Source organism: Rattus norvegicus, chromosome 7 (assembly GCF_021556685.1).
Source record: "Rattus norvegicus strain SHRSP/BbbUtx chromosome 7, alternate assembly SHRSP_T2T, whole genome shotgun sequence".
Classification (NCBI taxonomy): Eukaryota; Metazoa; Chordata; class Mammalia; order Rodentia; family Muridae; genus Rattus; species Rattus norvegicus.
This window is the reverse complement of record NC_141540.1, coordinates 12,500,109-12,516,589: the sequence shown is the minus strand read 5'-3', so window position 1 is coordinate 12,516,589 and position 16,481 is coordinate 12,500,109. Positions and strand designations below refer to the sequence as shown.

Below are 16,481 nucleotides of genomic sequence, written 5' to 3'. Positions count from 1 at the left end.
TAAGTTTATTCATGGAGTCTTTAATTACTCCTGAATGGTCTGCATAGAAGCAACATTCTTCTTTCAGTGTAGCACACAGACTCCTTCTTTAAGGAATATCAGGTCTAATCTTTTCCTATTTTGAAGGACTGCCTCTGAGAGGGAGGTTAGGTATTCTTGGAGGTCAGCTGAAAAGTCTTTCACTCTTTTTATATCTGAGTCAATGGCAGTTCTGAATTCTCTATAAGCCTTGCATTGCAACAGCAGATGTCCTTGTGCTGCTCTTGCAACACCTAGATAGCCTTAGCCCTAAGTAATTCTCAACTCCTTTTTTGTGTCTTACTAAGTCTTTAGCATCAGGATTCCAATCTGGACACTATCTGAAACTATACACCAAGGTCATGACTGTCTTTTAGAACTTCTAAACTTATACAGGTTGTGATCCCTGAGGCACAGTCCCAAGAAGTGTTAGGAGTACTAACATATGCAATGTTACATCATTTGCAATAGAAATCAAGCCTATTCCCACACCTATCCCGATGGAACCCAGGGCAAACATGAAATTCTTGTTTCTAAAGCACACTTCTCAAGTGAGCATTATAGCAACCTCCCAGTCAGTCTCTGATGTATCCACTTATCTGATGTGCAAGTCTAGGGAGCTTTTTGAAGATCTGAGTTTCCCTCTAGGTCCCAGCTCTCAGCCCCAACAGCTAGTACGCGGCTGGTGAGGGCTGAGACTTGATGGCTGTCAGGGTGGTAAGCGGCACCAGGTATGGTCCTTTCCAGCGAGGCCCGAGTGTCTGGGCTCTGTGTCATTGTATGTAGTCTCTGACCTGGAACTGATGAGATGTCTCGGGGGTCCCCAGGGCATAGGCTGCTGCCAGCTGTGAGCAGATTTCTTTCTGTATCACCTGTAGGTCTTTTAGCCTGGCATACAAATCATTATTACTATGACATGTTGGTTCAGTAACATCATCTAATATAGTCAGGGGAGCTGAGGCCCCATATAAGATCTCAGAGGGGGTAAGGCTGAATCTGGAAGGACTGAATCTGAATTTCTTGCTCTAAAGAGAGCAAGAGGGAAGGAGTGTCACCCAGTCTGCGCCAGTCTCCATGGTCAATTTAATTTGGTCAGGGTCTCTTTTAGAGTTTTATTTATTTACTCTACCTGTCCTGAACTTTGAGGTCTGTAGATACAATGTAATTTCCAATCAACCTCTAAATACTTGGCCACACCCTGGCTTACCTTGGCAATGAAAGTAGGGCCGTTGTCTGACCAGATTACCTTGGGCACTCCAGACTGGGGGAAGATTTCTTCCAGTATCTTCTTGATGACTATCGAGGCCGTCTCTTGCAGTTGTTGGCTTCACCAGGGCATCCAAGAGATCTGCATCTGCAGGGCATCTGCAGTGCTGATGTGCTGTGGGGGTAGAAGTTCAGCCATCCCAGATGACATCGTGTTGTCCACCATGGCAGCACCCACTTATCTCTCACCTTCATTCATGAATAGAACTGTTCCCGTCTGTGGACAAGGTCCTCTGCTTTCAGCAGGGGTCAATCAGCCAGTTGCAGAGGTCTTTCCTCCACCCATGGGCTTCTGTCAGTGCTTGACACTCGTGCTGTGGTGGCTCCAGGTCTGGACTGGGCAGCAAGGTGACCAGATTGCCCCCAACAGGTGAAGGATCTAGTCCATGGCAGCTGACCAGTGGTCGCATCTTTTGGGACACTCTATTCAAAGGCAAAACATCAGCCACTCTATCACAGTTTAAGTCCTGGATTGGGTGATAATTGTTAGTGCCCGGCTGGCAGGAGTGATGTGTTCCAGGCAGAAAAGCACTAAGCCACACATCTCCCAGCATCAGGTACTGGTGCACTGAGACAGGTCTTAAGCTCCACATACACAGTCTGCAGATATGCATATACATGGCCTCACCCAGCCATTTCAGCCCACGCAAGCCATTTTGGAGAGCAATTTTCTCATGAGCAAGGAATAGGGGCAGTCAGGGATGACCATGAACTAGTGGGTGGGTTACCCGGCCCACGCCAAGGTCCACTGTTCTTCGGGCAGTCCATAAGTATTGTTCGTTGCTAGTAGCCCCCTGTACTCAAGGTCTTTGGATATTGGCCCACTGGGGGGCATAGGAGCACAGAGCATTGGGTCCCTGTATCCACACTTCCCTTCTATCTCTGTACATAGCCAGCACTCTAGGACCAAGAAGCTCTCCAGTGGCCCCTCTTGTTCTTTCTTGGGCAGTGCCTGACCCAGTGTCCTTTTTCTTCGTATTAGGCACACTGATCTTTAGCCAGAAATTCTCTTCTGTTGCCAGGTACTATCTTCCTAGGTTCCCTAACTACTGTGGCCAGTATATGTTCCTCTCTTGTCTTTTATCTCTCTTTAGCTCTCTAACTTCCTCTTCTTTTTGTCTCTTTTCTTCCCTAGCTTCGTGCTCTTTTTACCTCTTTCTTTTTCAACCTTACTTTCTCTGTAACTTATACTAACTCTCAGCAACTTAACTTAACCCTTTAAATTTCTGTAACTTTCTATTCATATCCTTTCCTTATCTTAGCCAGGTTGGTGGGGCATTTTCCAGCCCCTCAGAGACCCACCCTTGGAGCCTGGCGGCAGACCTGGCACTCCCTACCTTTAGGCGTATTGAAGTCAACAGGCAGAAGTGAGGGCCTTCCATCCGTGTCTGGAACATTCTTTCTGGCCTCTAGTAGGATTCCGTCTTTCCTCAGTGGTAAAGAAGACCTATAACAGTTACTAACAAGAATCTCAAATGGAATGGTGAGAAAACAAGAGAATCTTGAGAATAGAGGTCTACTGAAGAGGGCAAGTAGCATTTAGTCACACAGTTAAACCAGGAGGCCTTTCTTGGACAAAAAGACTACAAATAAGCACAAGCTTTGTCTACGAAACAGAAAGGCGAGCAGGGAGGCAGCCGATCTGTTATCAACTATCTCTCTAGACTTAGATTTTCCCTCAAGGAGTATCTCTCTTCAGTGTCAGCTCCGTGGCTTTGCCTCTCAAGAGAACCAGCCTCCAAGTGACACTAGGCTTCTAGTAACAACTAATAACAAAAGGATGGAGAGATGGTTAGAACCTGGGTGCTAGATGCCAGGTGGCTGACAAAAGAATCGTAACCAGTTCACCTGGGGCTATCAGGACCTCAGTAGTAGCCCTTTACCAAACTGTCTCACTGGGTTTAAAGGCCCATGGAAAAGAAAACATTAATCCTGACCTTGGCCACCGCCAAAGCCTGAATTCTAAATCTTGACTGGCAAAACAAAGTTTTTCACAGTTTGTTGTAGATTCTTTGAAACTATTTTAGGGGCTCTTTTTGTCCCCCAACCTGGGGCATTTTGACCACAGGGGCAGGAACTGGCTGCTGTGGGAATAGGATCAAAGGCACTCTCCATGTTATTGATGACCAACGAGAAAAGTAATTTAATGCTGGAGACTGACTCCTCCCTTGGAATAAGGCCAGCAGATAAGGCAGTCTTCCTTAAAGAACTTCTCTTAATGAGCGCTCCCCTTCTGTGAGCAAATGTCAGAAATTCCTTTCTTGTTCTTTTTTTCCTTAGAGTCCTCTCCCACCTCGCTCTCAGCCTTTTCAGATAGTTCCTCCTGTAGCATTTCTAATGTAGCCTGTCCCTTTAAGGTTCTTTGCTCCCAAGCAAAATTTAAATCTTCCCCAGCTCATCACAGCTGGCTGCAAGCACAAGCACAGATAAAATACTATGTTTTAAAAATTAACTTTGGCTATCAACCAACACACCGCCACTAGAGCAGGGTCCACAAAATTAAGTTTCTTACTCACTAAGCATTAAGGGGACCAAGTAAAACTCTTCGACGAACAAAGCAAACAATTTCATGATTTCAAACACAGTCGTCAATCCAAGATTTCAAACACAGTCGTCAGTCCAAATTCAAAAACGAAACAAAAGCCAAAAAGACACTCGACAATACCACAGAAAACAAACCATACAAGCAAGACTAAAACAAAGCACCCTTGCCCAAACTGCAGCTTAACCTTAGCTGCTTCTGGGATATCAAACACAGAAACAGAACACAAACAACAGACACCAACACGTCCAGAAAACCAGTCAGGTCACAAAGAAGACAAACAATTCCAACAGTCAAACAAGTAACAGACAGACGCACCGCGCGGCTTTGGTACCAAACTGAAACCAAAAATTCAGACGGAGTCAGTGAGGGTCTTGGATCCTCTACTCCAATAAAATTCAGACGGAGTCATCGAGGCTGCGGATCCCTCCGAAAACGGACGGAGGCGCCATGGATCTGGATCTCCCTCTCCTCCAACCATCCTTGGAATGTCTTCCAGGGCTGCGGGGGAGAAGTCCGAGCTCGTCAGCTCCTTCTCTGCCCGCCCAGATAGTCGCCAGATCTGAGCCTATGGATCAATCATTCACAGGACAAGACACAACAGACAAGACAAATGCCGGCCGGCTTACCTCCCGGTGGGTGGTCGGTGATCTCTGGGCGGAGGATCTCCGAATCCCGGACAAGCCCCCATAATGAAAGACCTCCGGAGAAGACTTTCCCTCAGGAGGAGATCCAAGCGCCCAATGACCGAGCCGAGTCCACTCGGATGCAATCAGCAAGAGGTTTATTGGAAAACACAGGTACCTGCGGGCACACAGTCTCTTCAGAGGACTTGCGCGCCCAGCAGCTCCAGCATGGGGCTTTTATAGGGTTTGGGGAAGCAGAAGTGGGCGTACACAAGCAGATGCATAGTTATGGGGATTGGTGGATTCAAACGAGGCACATAGACATGTTCACATATGATTGGCTATTTCACATGATGAGGTAATAATGTATAGCTACACACATTGGCAGGTTTGGGGCATCCTGAATGTCGGGGGCTGGGGGCTTATCTCTTCCTGCCAGGTGGCCTGTGAGTCAGATCGGGTACTCCTGGTCTGTTCTGCATTCCTTTCCTTTTATGGTCTGTTAGTTCTAGTCTTTAATTTTAGAGTCTACACCAGACTCTGAAAACCAGAAGACTTGCTTTTCACAGTGTTTAGTCCTGAGTTTGTGAATTTTGAAACTTACTCTTTTAAACTTCATATTTTTAAACCTTAAATCTGTATAATTTTCCTTTCACTTTTAATATCCTTTCTTTGTTCTGGGCATTTAATGTTTAGGTTAGGAGAGTTTTCTTCTATGATTTTGTTGAAGATGTTTTCTGACCCTTTGAACTGGGAATCTTCATCTTCTATTCCTATTATTTTTAGGTTTGGTCTTTTCATTGTATCTCAAATTTCCTGAATGTCTTGGATTAGCAATTTTTTGCCCTTTTTATTTACTTTGACAGATGTGTTGATATCTTTTCTGGTATCTTCTACGCCTGAGATTCTCTCTTCCGTCTCTTATATTCTGTTGGTGATGCATCTGAAGTTCCTGATCTCTTTCCTAGGTTTTCCATCTTCAGGGTTGCCTCCATTTGTGATTTCTTTATTTTTTTCTCTTTACATTTCTCGGTCTTATATTATTTTGTTCAATTCTTTCATCTGTTTGTTTGTATTTTCCTATATTTCTTTAACGGATTCATTTGTTTCTTCTTTAAGGGCTTCTACTTGTTTGCCCGTGTTTTCCTGTATTTCTTAAATGTAGTTATTTACATCCTCCTTAAAGGCCTCTGCCATCTTCATGAAATGGCATTTTAGGTCAGGATCTTGCTCTTCAGGTATATTAGGGTATCCAGGGGTTTTTGTGGTAAGAGAACTGGGTTGTGATGGTTCCATATTTTACTGACTTCTTTTGCTTATGTTCTTATATTTGCCTTTTGCCATCTGTTTATCTCTGGTTTTGAACTGGCCTGGGTGTCATGGACTGTAGCAGGCCTCCTTGGAGGTAGGTAGAGCTATGTGACCTGGGTTATAGCTGGCCTTCTGGTAAGCACACAGTGGTATCTTAGAGCAAGCCTCCTGTGCCCCTGGTTAGAGTAGGCCTTCTGTTTTCTTGTATCCTTGTGTCTCTAGTTAGGACAGACCTGGGAGACAGGCTGGCTTTGTGGTCTGGAGCATGCATAACAGTTTGTGTTCCTGGTTATGACCGACCTCCTGGGAAAGAGGTGGGCTATGCTCCTGCTTATTATAGACCTCCTGGGAGACAGGTATGTTGTGTTCTGGATTATGGGAGAAAGATAGCTTTGGGATCATGGAGCAGACCAGTCTTTTTGTTCTACCATGGGTTTAGGTGGTACTCTGAAGTTGTAATAAAAAGTAGAAGTGTAAATAAGCACAGCTTTGCCAGTTAGATGATCATTGTGTGTAGAGCCTTCCTTTAAGAAACTGTGGTGGTTTGAATTGGTATGCCCTGCATAGAATTATGTGTTTTAATGCTTGGCCCATAGCGATACTACTAGGAGGTATGGCTTTATTGGGGTAGATATGGCCTTGTCGGAGGATGTTTGTTACTATGGAGGTGGGCTTTGAGGTCCTTTATGCTTAAGCCTTTGCAACCCATAGTTTTCATCAATTACATAGATCTCATACTAGAGACAAAAGGTATAGTTATGATGAATGTGGTAAAACCTTTGCATGTCCCAGTTGTCTTCAGATACATGAAAGAATTAATTTGGAGAAACCCTTTGAATGTAATCAATGCCCAATGTTATAGTATCTCCCTCTGTTGCCTCAGGATTTAGATATAGACCTCTCAACTCTTGTCTCCAGCACCATGCCTGCCTGTATGGCACCATGTTTCTCTCTATGACTATAATGGACTAAACTTAAGAGTTACTGTGGTCATGGAATCTCTTTATAATAATAGAAATCCTAACAAAGACAGAAGCAAAACAAGAAGCTGGACATTGATGGCAAATACCTTTAATCCTAGCACTCAGGTGTTAGAGGAGGCAGGTCTCTAAGAGTTCGATGCTAGCCTGATCTACAGAGTGAGTTTCAGGGCAGCCAGGAAGGTTTCTCTTTCTATGAAGAGAAACCTGGTCTCACATCACACTCCCTCACCCAAAAGAGAATGAATTGAGAGACTAGGAAACAGTGCTGTAACAGATGTTATAACTTTTTTCATTTACATGTGAGACCTGTGTATATAGAACTGTGTATCCTCATGTATTATCTAATTATTGTAAAAGGCATACACATTGATAAGAAGATTAATGTATATCTAAGATCTTTTATAAGCAAATCATGCATGTTAAAGCTAGTGTTCCTCATATACTTATATTGACTTTCCCTAGTTTAATGAGAGGAACAGTTCATGAAAAGAAAAAGAAGGCTGTTGTAGTTGACAAGCCTCAATTCCTATACCTATTTGTATCTATGAGACACAAATGGTTAGACTATGTAAATGCAATGTGAAAATCTTTTATTTGTTATCCTTCATTTAATAGGTATATCATCTGTCACTCTGGATACAAGCCATGTGAGGATAAGGGATATAAAAAGAAGCAATGTACCCTTGTCTCTCCCAGAACAATTAGAAAATACATAGTAATCCCCACTATGAGAAAGCATGATGACTGTGATACAAGTTTGCAATTAACTGATTTTCCAACTTCCATGGCAATGCATCAACAAACTCACACTGGAGAGAAACCTCATGTGTACAAGGAATGCAGAAATTCATCTGTCTATACTGGTTCACTTTGTACCTGTCATGTGACTCATAGTATAGGAAAATATTGTGCACATAATCAGTGTGGTAAAACTCTGAGTCCTTCCAGTTCTCCTCAAGGATGTGAAAAAATTCTGGTGGGAAAAGGAAATGATAAATTTGAACCATGTGCTAAAGGCTTTAACCCTCATAGGTATCTTCGAACACACAAAAGAAGCAATAGTGAAGAAAATCTCTATGAATGTAGTCAACATGATAAAACCTTTAGATCTAATTCATCTTTACAATTACAGCAAAGAAGTCATTTGGAGATAGAACTTTATGAAGATAATCAAAGTGATAAAGCCTTTGCAACTCATAGTCTTCATCAGGTGCCTACATCTCATACTAAAGAAAAAAGGTATGGATATGATCAGTGCGGTAAAACATTTGCATGTCCCTGTTGTCTTCAAGTACATGAAAGAATTAATTTGGAGAAACCCTTTGAATGTAATCAGTGTAGTAAATCCTTTGCATATAAAAGTCATCTTCACAGGCATGAAAAGATTCATACTGGAGAGAAACCCTATGGATGTAATCAGTGTGGTAAAGCCTTTGCATGTAACAGTTATCTTCAAATGCATGAAAGAAGTCATACTGGAGAGAAACCTTATGAATGTCATCAATGCGGTAAAGCCTTTTCACGTAATAGTCATCTTCACCGACATGAAAGAAGTCATACTGGAGAGAAACCCTATGGATGTAATCAATGTGGTAAAGCCTTTGGGTGCAACAGTAATCTTCAAAGGCATGAAAGAAGTCATACTGGAGAGAAACACTATGGACATAAACCATGTGGTAAAACCTTTGCACAGAAGAATAATCTTCACACTTATGGAAGAAGTCTTACTGGACAAAAGCCCTGTGAATATAATCAAAGTGGTAAAGCCTTTGCACAGAATAGTCATCTTTTCCGTCATCAAATAAACCGTACTCGAGAAAAATCCTATGGATGTAGTCAGTGTGGTAAAGCCTTTGGACGTAACAGTAATCTTCAAAGGCATGAAAGAAGTCACACTGGAGAGAAACCTTATGAATGTAATCAATGTGGTAAAGCCTTTTCACAGAACAGTCATCTTCATAGGCATGAAAGAAGTCATACTGGGGAGAAACCCTATGGATGTAATCAATGTGGTAAAGCCTTTGCATGTAAAAGTGACCTTCACAGGCACGAAAGAAGACATACTGGAGAGAAACACTATAGTTGTAAACAGTGTGGTAAAGTCTTTTTACAGACCAGTCATCTTCATAGGCATGAAAGAAGTCATACTGGACAAAATGCTTATGAATGTAATCAGTGTGGTAAAGCCTTTACATGTTGAGCAACTTTTAAAAGTATGACAGAATTCACACTGGCAAAAAGCCATGAACCTAATGAGTGAGGTAAAGCCTTCCTTGCATTCCAAATACATTTTTCCCATTGAGCTATTTTACTGGGGCTTGAGTAAGATTAGAAACAGTCCATCATTAAAATACTGTCTCCTTTACAAATTGTAAACATATTGTCATCCAAGGATCTAGGAACAAACAATTTGAATAATAAAACTTATTCCAAGTGAAACTGATACTTATGTTGTCATCTATTATTTTTTGGATTATTTTGTGTCTCCCCTTCCTTAGAGGTCATCAGCCACTGGCCCATGATGGTGTGGTGTGCAAGGATTGGAATGCCGTGGATAGGCCAGGTGACTTTTGGGATCAGTTGCAGTGAGACAGTTCCACTTTATTCTAGGTGAGCAAGGACTATAGATCTTGGTGAGTGAATAGGGATTTCCAGGGTGGGTATACATTGCTGTCTAGGGCTGACGTGCTGTGAATGCTTGATTTGCATGAAGAGAAATTCCAAGAACTTTATTGGGATCAAGGATGTTGAACAATGTATAATGTGGCCATAGACTACGTGAGCGTTCTCAGAGGTGGGAGGGTTGTGTGCCAGAGCTTGTAGGCTAAGGGCAGGGAGAAAGTTCAATTTCCTGCCAATCTCAGGATAAGATTTTCAGGATTTTGGGTATGTCTCAATCTCACTCTTGTTTCAGGTCAAGTTCCCTGGCCACACATGCCCACAGATCATGTTATTTTATTCTGAGGACTAAATATTTGTTCTTAACATTTTCTCAGAAACAAAAATAATGCCAGAGAATTGTTTCAGAGAGTAAAGTAGTTGTTTCGAAGCTTGATGACCTCATTCAAAGTTTTCTCCTATTACTAAGCTTAGATTATATGCACCCTCATATACTAGAATTTGCATAAATATTTTTCAAATGGAAACAAAAGCAAGTGAGTTCACTCAGCAGATTTAGATACTTGCTGCCAAACTTGGTGAGCTAAATTTTTTCTTAGCATGTACGTAGAGGAGCTATATAATAAATACCTGTGAACTGTCCTCTGATTGGCACATGAGCATCATAGCATGCTTGTACAGTTAAAACTTTTTAAAGAGGTAAAATTTACAAAGCAATTAATCAAAATATTGTGAACATAGGAAACAATTTATCAGTTCAGATTAATACATTGAAAAAGTCCAATAGTACTGTTTATCAAAATATGATGGTTCTTATTTAAATTTTACATTGTCCTTTTACTGTTTGATTCAATGATAGGTCTTCACACACACACACACACACACACACACACACACACACACATACACACACACACACACACACACCTGGTCATAGTATTGTGTCTTAGGGTTTTCCTGCTGTGAACAGATACCATAACCAAGGCAACTCTTATGAGGACAACATTTCTTTGGGGCTGGTTTACAAGTTCAGAGGTTCAGTCTATTATCATCAAGGCGGAAGCATGGCAACATCCAGGCAGGCATAGTGTAGGAGGAGGCAAGAATTCTACATCTTGTTCCAAAGGCAAACGGAAAAAAGACTGACTTCCACATGGTTAGGAGGAGAATCTTAAACCCCATGCCCACAGTGAAATACTTCCTCTAAGAAGGTCATACCTCCAAATAGTGTCCCTCCCTGGGCCAAGGATATAAAAACTACCACATATTGTATGCTTGTAATTCCATCACCTATGAGACAGAGGCAGGTGGATCTCTCTGATTTTGAGGCCAGTCTAGCCCACATAGTTAGTTTTAGGATGTCCACAACTATGTAGACAGATCCTGTCTCAAAAAATCCAAAAATAGGGTTTGGAAAGACTGTCGCTTTTCCAAAGGAATATGGTACAATTCCCAGTACACACATGGGAATTCACAACTGTCTATGAGTCCAGATTTGGAGTATCTAATACCCCACACAGATAAATCCAAGCAAAAAAGCTATGCATGTAAAATAAAAATCATTTTTATAAAACATATATTACATTATAGAATTTTTCCTAATATAATCTAGCACTCACCTGAGCTGGCATAGAGGTATCTATAAATCCTGATCCATGATATTTGATGAACTTTTCTGTCTTCCTTGGGAACCTCTTTTTTTTTTTTTTTCTTTTTTGGACTTTTTAGTTTACATTTCAAATGTTATCCCCTTTTCCAGTTTCCCCTCCAGAAATCCCCTATCCTATCACTCCTCCCCCTGCTTCTATGAGGGTGCTCTCCTACCAACTCACCCACTCCCTCCCACCTCTCCGCCCTGGCATTCCCCTCCACTGGGGCATCCAGCCTTCACAGGACCAAGGACCTCTCCTCCCATTCTCTGTTACTTATGCAGCTGGAGCCAACAGTTGCAACCAATACTCTTTGGTTGGTGATTTAGTCCCTTTGAGCTCTGGTGGGTCTGGTTGGTTGATATTGTTATTCTTCCTATGGGATTGCAAACCCCTTCAGCTCCTTTAGTTCTTTCTCTTAACTTCTCCATTGGGGACCCTGTTCTCAGTTCAGTGGTTGGCAGCGAGGATCTGCCTCTGTATTTGTCAGGCTCTGGCAGAGCCTCTCAGGAGACAGCTATATCAGGCTTCTGTCAGCATGTACTTCTTGGCATCCCCAATAGTGTCTGGGTTTGGTGATTGTGTACGATATGGACCCCAGGTGGGGCAGTCTCTGTTGTCTCCATATCTCCTACTGTATTTTGTTTGTTACCCAGTCTAAGGACTGAAGCATCCACACTTTGATTTTCCTTCTTCTTGAGCTTGATGTCATCTGTGAATTGTATCTGGGGTATTCCGAACTTTGGGGTTAATATCCACTTATCAGTGAGTACATATATGTGTTCTTTTGTGATTGGGTTACCTCACTCAAGATGGTATTTTCTAGTTCCATCCATTTGTCTAAGAATTTCATGTAGTCATTGTTTTTAATAGCCAAGTAATCCATTGTGTAAATGTACCACCTTTTTTTAAAATCCATTCCTCTGTTGAAGGGCATCTGGGTTCTTTCTAGCTTCTGGCTATTATAAATAAGTGGAGCATGTGTCTTTGTTGTATGTTGGAGCATCTTTTGGGTATATACCCAGGAGTGGTATAGCCGTATCCTCAGGTAGTACTATGTCCAATTTTCTGAGGAACCTCCAGACTGATTTCCACAGTGGTTGTAACAGCTTGTAATCCTACTAACAGTGGAGGAGTGTTCCTCTTTCTCCACATCCTCGCCAGCATCTGCTGTCAGCTGAGTTTTTGATCTTAGCCATTTTGACTGATGTGAGGTGGAATCTCAGGGTTGTTTTGATTTTCCTTTCCTTGATGATTAAGGATGTTGAACATTTCTTTATGTGCTTCATGGCCATCTGATATTCCTCAGTTGAGAATTCTTTTTTAGCCTCTACCCCATTTTTAATAAAGTTATTTGATTCTCTGGAGTCTAACTTTGTGAGTTCTTTGTATATATTGGATATTAGCCCTCTATCAGATGTAGACTTGGTAAAGATCTTTTCCCAATCTGTTGGGAATCTGGTATTCTTATGTTGATATATATATATATCAACCTCTGTGTGTGTGTGTACTTATGTGTGTTGTTCTGTATTTTAAAAAGGGCTTTCCTATGTATTTTTGTTACTTTTTAATTAAAATTAAACACATTTAATTAATGTATATTGTTGGAGCACTGTAGTGGAATGGTGGCATGAGGAGAGTTCTGAGTGCTTGTGTGAATACTCAAAGAAAACAATACTCTTTTGACCTAGATTTCTTCAAAAGAAAGTATTGTTCTTAGATTGACTTGTAAATGTATGAGCTTTTCTCCTTCTGTCCTAGCTCTCAAATGACAAAATGGAGATCTATTAGTTTTATTATAAGCTTCTGGCACTAAATCTGCACAGATTCTCCATTAGCTCAATCTAAATTTACCCAACTACTGACCTACTACCCAGCCTTGTGGCCTGTTGCCTACCTTCTTAGTAGTGCTGGGCTGCTCCTGCTCTATCCCATGTCCTTATAGCTTGTCTCTCATCACCAGTCCTCTCCCTGCTCTCCCCTTCACTGGAATCAGAAGTCCCACCTTTGACTCTCCTGCTCAGCTATTTGGGTGTTCAGCTCTTAGCAAATCAGAAGTGATGGGAGAACAATTTTTACTCAACATTGAGACAGGAGATGCTTCATAGAATTGGCAATGGCAGCGTCCTGACTTCAAGACTTCAATCAAATCTCCTGGTACAGAAATCAGCATTTGCGTTGTTCAACTTCAATGTATATGTGGGCTTTCTGTCGTTTTTGTTGTTTTTGAAGACCAGCCTTAGTCCGTGGTGATCTGATAGGACTCATGGGATTATTTCTACCTTCCTGTATCTGTTGAGGCCTGTTTTATGACCAATTATATGGTCAATTTTGGAGAAGGTACTATGAGGTGCTGAGAAGAAGGCATAACCTTTTGTTTTAGGACTCCCTGTTGGAAGAATTAGAGAAAGGATTGAAAGAGTTGAAAGGGCTTGCAATTCCATAAGAACAACAATGCCAACCAACCAGAGCTCCCAGGGACTAAACCACCACCAAAGACTATACATGGACTGACCCATGGCTCCAACTGCATATTGTAGCAGAGGGTGGCTTTGTTGGGCACCAATGGAAGGAGAAGCCCTTGGTCCTGCCAAGGTTGGACCCCCAGTACAGGGGAATGTGGGGGGGAGGGCAGAAAGGGGGAGTGGATGGGAAGGGGAACACCCTTATAGAAAAAGGGGAGGGGGATGAGATAGGGGCCTTATGTCTGGGAAACCAGGAAAGGGAATAACATTTGAAATGTAAATAAAAAAATCCAATATAAAAAAATCAGCATTTGAATATACAGTACATAACAACATCCTCTGACAAAGTGTGTTTTGGTTTCCTCCAGTACACCAGTTAGAGCGGAGTTTAGTCCCTACTACTCATTATTGGTTGCTGTTATTCAATTAAAATTTTAAGCTATCCTTTATATACTTCTGTGGAAAAATATTTTTGTTCCACATGACTTGTTTTTCTGATTTTATGACTTGCTTTGTGATCTAACTTGAGCACATAAGAACTTTATTCAATTGCCGTTTCTTAAACATCAAAATTTAAAGTCTGAGTCTTTAATAAAGTTGGCTATTGCATGAGACTGATCTTCCTAACTTAAAAGCTTCATTCTCCCACAATCTCTAGAAGATGGTGGAACAAGGAACCGGAAGTTCCTGTTCAATCTAATCTTGAATTCTCTCCATTTTGATGAGAACTTAGTACCTGTGAAAAAGCTAACTTCATTTTCCAATTCCTTTGTGGCCTCATGAACTGAGATTGGTATTTCCTGTGCAAATTCAGCAAAATCAAAATAATTTAACATTTAATTATGCACTAACCAATCTATTTAAAACAGCCTTGGGTAATTCCTGCATCTTGAGAGTCAAAAATAACTATAGGTATTTGAATTCATACCAAAATAAGCCTGTGTTGTGTGGATTTATCATTGAGTCTAAAATTACTTATTTTCCTACTAAATTCCTACTAAATTGTGTCCTATAGGAGTTATAGCACAAGAAAATAAAGTTTTGGAATGTATTTATTTATACCATAATGGTCAGAAAATACAAACTGGACAATGAGAGCTTTACAAACTTGTTTACCTTAACCCACAGATATTCCTAAAACTAATTTAATAGTACTGGATTGAGGTTTGCTTTTATACTATACATGTTCATCCTGATGATAAGATGCATTTTATCTTTTTTGATCCCTCAATTTATAAAGAACATCATCCCTGATACAAAAGAACTATACTTCCAAAGGCTTGGCAGGCTGCCCTATTACATTTCAATGCTACCCTGACGGTTTTAGAACTCGTGAGGCAGGCCTTCCCTCAGGATTATTATATAGCTGGTACCATATTGGCCACCCCCAAAGGCAACGATCCATATATAACATCTCAGGATCTGCTACATATAAATGGGCTTATTGTTGCACTGAAAAGGTAAATATTTGGAACATCTCATTATTATAACATTTGCCAAACCATAAAATTCCATTAAACAAGACAATTTAAAAAAAGTTCATGGCTTTTAGAAATTAGCAGAGCATATTAATTGGCCACATCATTCTTTACCGACATCTAATCATGCACTAATGATTTTATTTAAAACTGTTAGATGACGTTGGATAGACCCTGAATGTTCCCTCAAGGGGCAAGTTAAGAAATAAAGGTATTTGAATCCAGAATAAAAGGGGCATTTGTGTAGCATGTGGATTCTTTGCTACCTTAATTTTTTTTTTTTTTACCAAACGCTACATGTTTTACAGCATAAGAGGATGAACCCTTGTATTAGATTTATTTACGCCATAAGGCTCAGAAAATATTAAATGCTTCCTTACTCTTTTTCTTTTCTTTTCCTTTTTAGCTCTCTGGGCTTCTCTCCTGTTATCCCCACCCATGTCTGATCCTGTTCTCCTTCCCCGCCTCCCTCCCTTCTTTCACCCAGATCCCTCCCTTACTCTGCTTCCCATGATTATTTTCATCCCCCATCTAAGTGGGATTGAAGAATGCTATCTTGGGCCTTTCTCCTTGTTACACGTACGGTCTGGAGGTTGTATCCTAGGTATTCTGTACTTTTTGGCTAACATCCACTAATCAGTGACTACATACAGTGCATGTCATTTTGGGGCTAAGTTACCTCACTCAGGATGATTTTTTTTTCTAGTTCCATCCATTTGCCTACAAAATTCACAATGTCCTCGTTCTTAATAGCTGAATAGTATTCCATTGTGTAAATGAGCCACATTTTCTGTATTCATTCTTCCATTGTGGGACATCTAGTTGTTTCCAGCTTCTGCCTATTCCAAATAAGGCTGCCATGAACATGGTGGAACACATGTCCTTGTGGTATGGTGGAGTGTCTTTTGGGTCTATGCCCAAGAGTGGTAGAGTTGGTTCTTCAGGTAGAACTATTTCCAATCTTCTAAGGAACCGCTAGACTGATTTTCAGAGTGGTTGTACCAGTTTGCAATCCCACCAGCAATCGAGGAGTGTTCCTTTTACTTGACATCCTTGACAACATGTACGGTCACTGAAAAACTAAGTTTTTCATCTTAGCCTTTCTGATTAGAGTAAGGTGGATTCTCAGGGTCGTTTTGAGTTACATTTCTCTGATGACTAAGGACTATGAACATTTCTTTAATTGCTTCTCTGCCATCCAAGATGCCTATGTTATGAATTCTGTTTAGCTCTGTATCCCACTTTTTGATTAGGTTGTTTGGGTTTTTTTGTGAGGTTAGCTTCTGTTCTTTTTATATTTTGGATATTATTGGATGTTGGGTTAGTGAAGATTTTCCCAATCTGAAGGTTGCCAATTTGTCCAATTGAAGGTGTCTTTTGCCTTACAGAAGTTTTTCAGTTTCAAGATGTTTCATTGATCAGTTTTTGATAATAGAGGCTGAGCCATTGGAGTTCTATTTACAATATTTCCCCCATGAGGATGTATTCAAGGCACTTTCCCACTTTCTCTTCTATTAGATTCAG

General features: G+C 41.0%; 1 protein-coding gene and 1 long non-coding RNA gene across 10 annotated transcripts in view; one reads left to right on the top strand and one right to left on the bottom strand.

Annotated features, from left to right (window-relative positions):
• Positions 1 to 16,481, top strand: part of Znf431l4 (zinc finger protein 431 like 4) — a 98,280-nt gene that overhangs the window by 24,326 nt on the left and 57,473 nt on the right. For 2 of the 9 annotated variants that reach the window (NM_001409172.1, NM_001409173.1), the window contains 1 exon segment: positions 7,362 to 9,189. In NM_001409172.1, the coding sequence (NP_001396101.1) occupies positions 7,362 to 8,946 (1,585 nt within the window). In that variant the 3' untranslated portion in view covers positions 8,947 to 9,189. 9 annotated transcript variants of the gene reach the window in all.
• LOC148004439 (uncharacterized) overlaps positions 11,083 to 16,481 on the bottom strand; it is a 51,538-nt gene continuing 46,139 nt past the window's right edge. The window contains exon 4 of the long non-coding RNA XR_015625029.1: positions 11,083 to 13,403. This is a non-coding gene — a long non-coding RNA (uncharacterized LOC148004439). The remainder of the gene's footprint in view (positions 13,404 to 16,481) is intronic.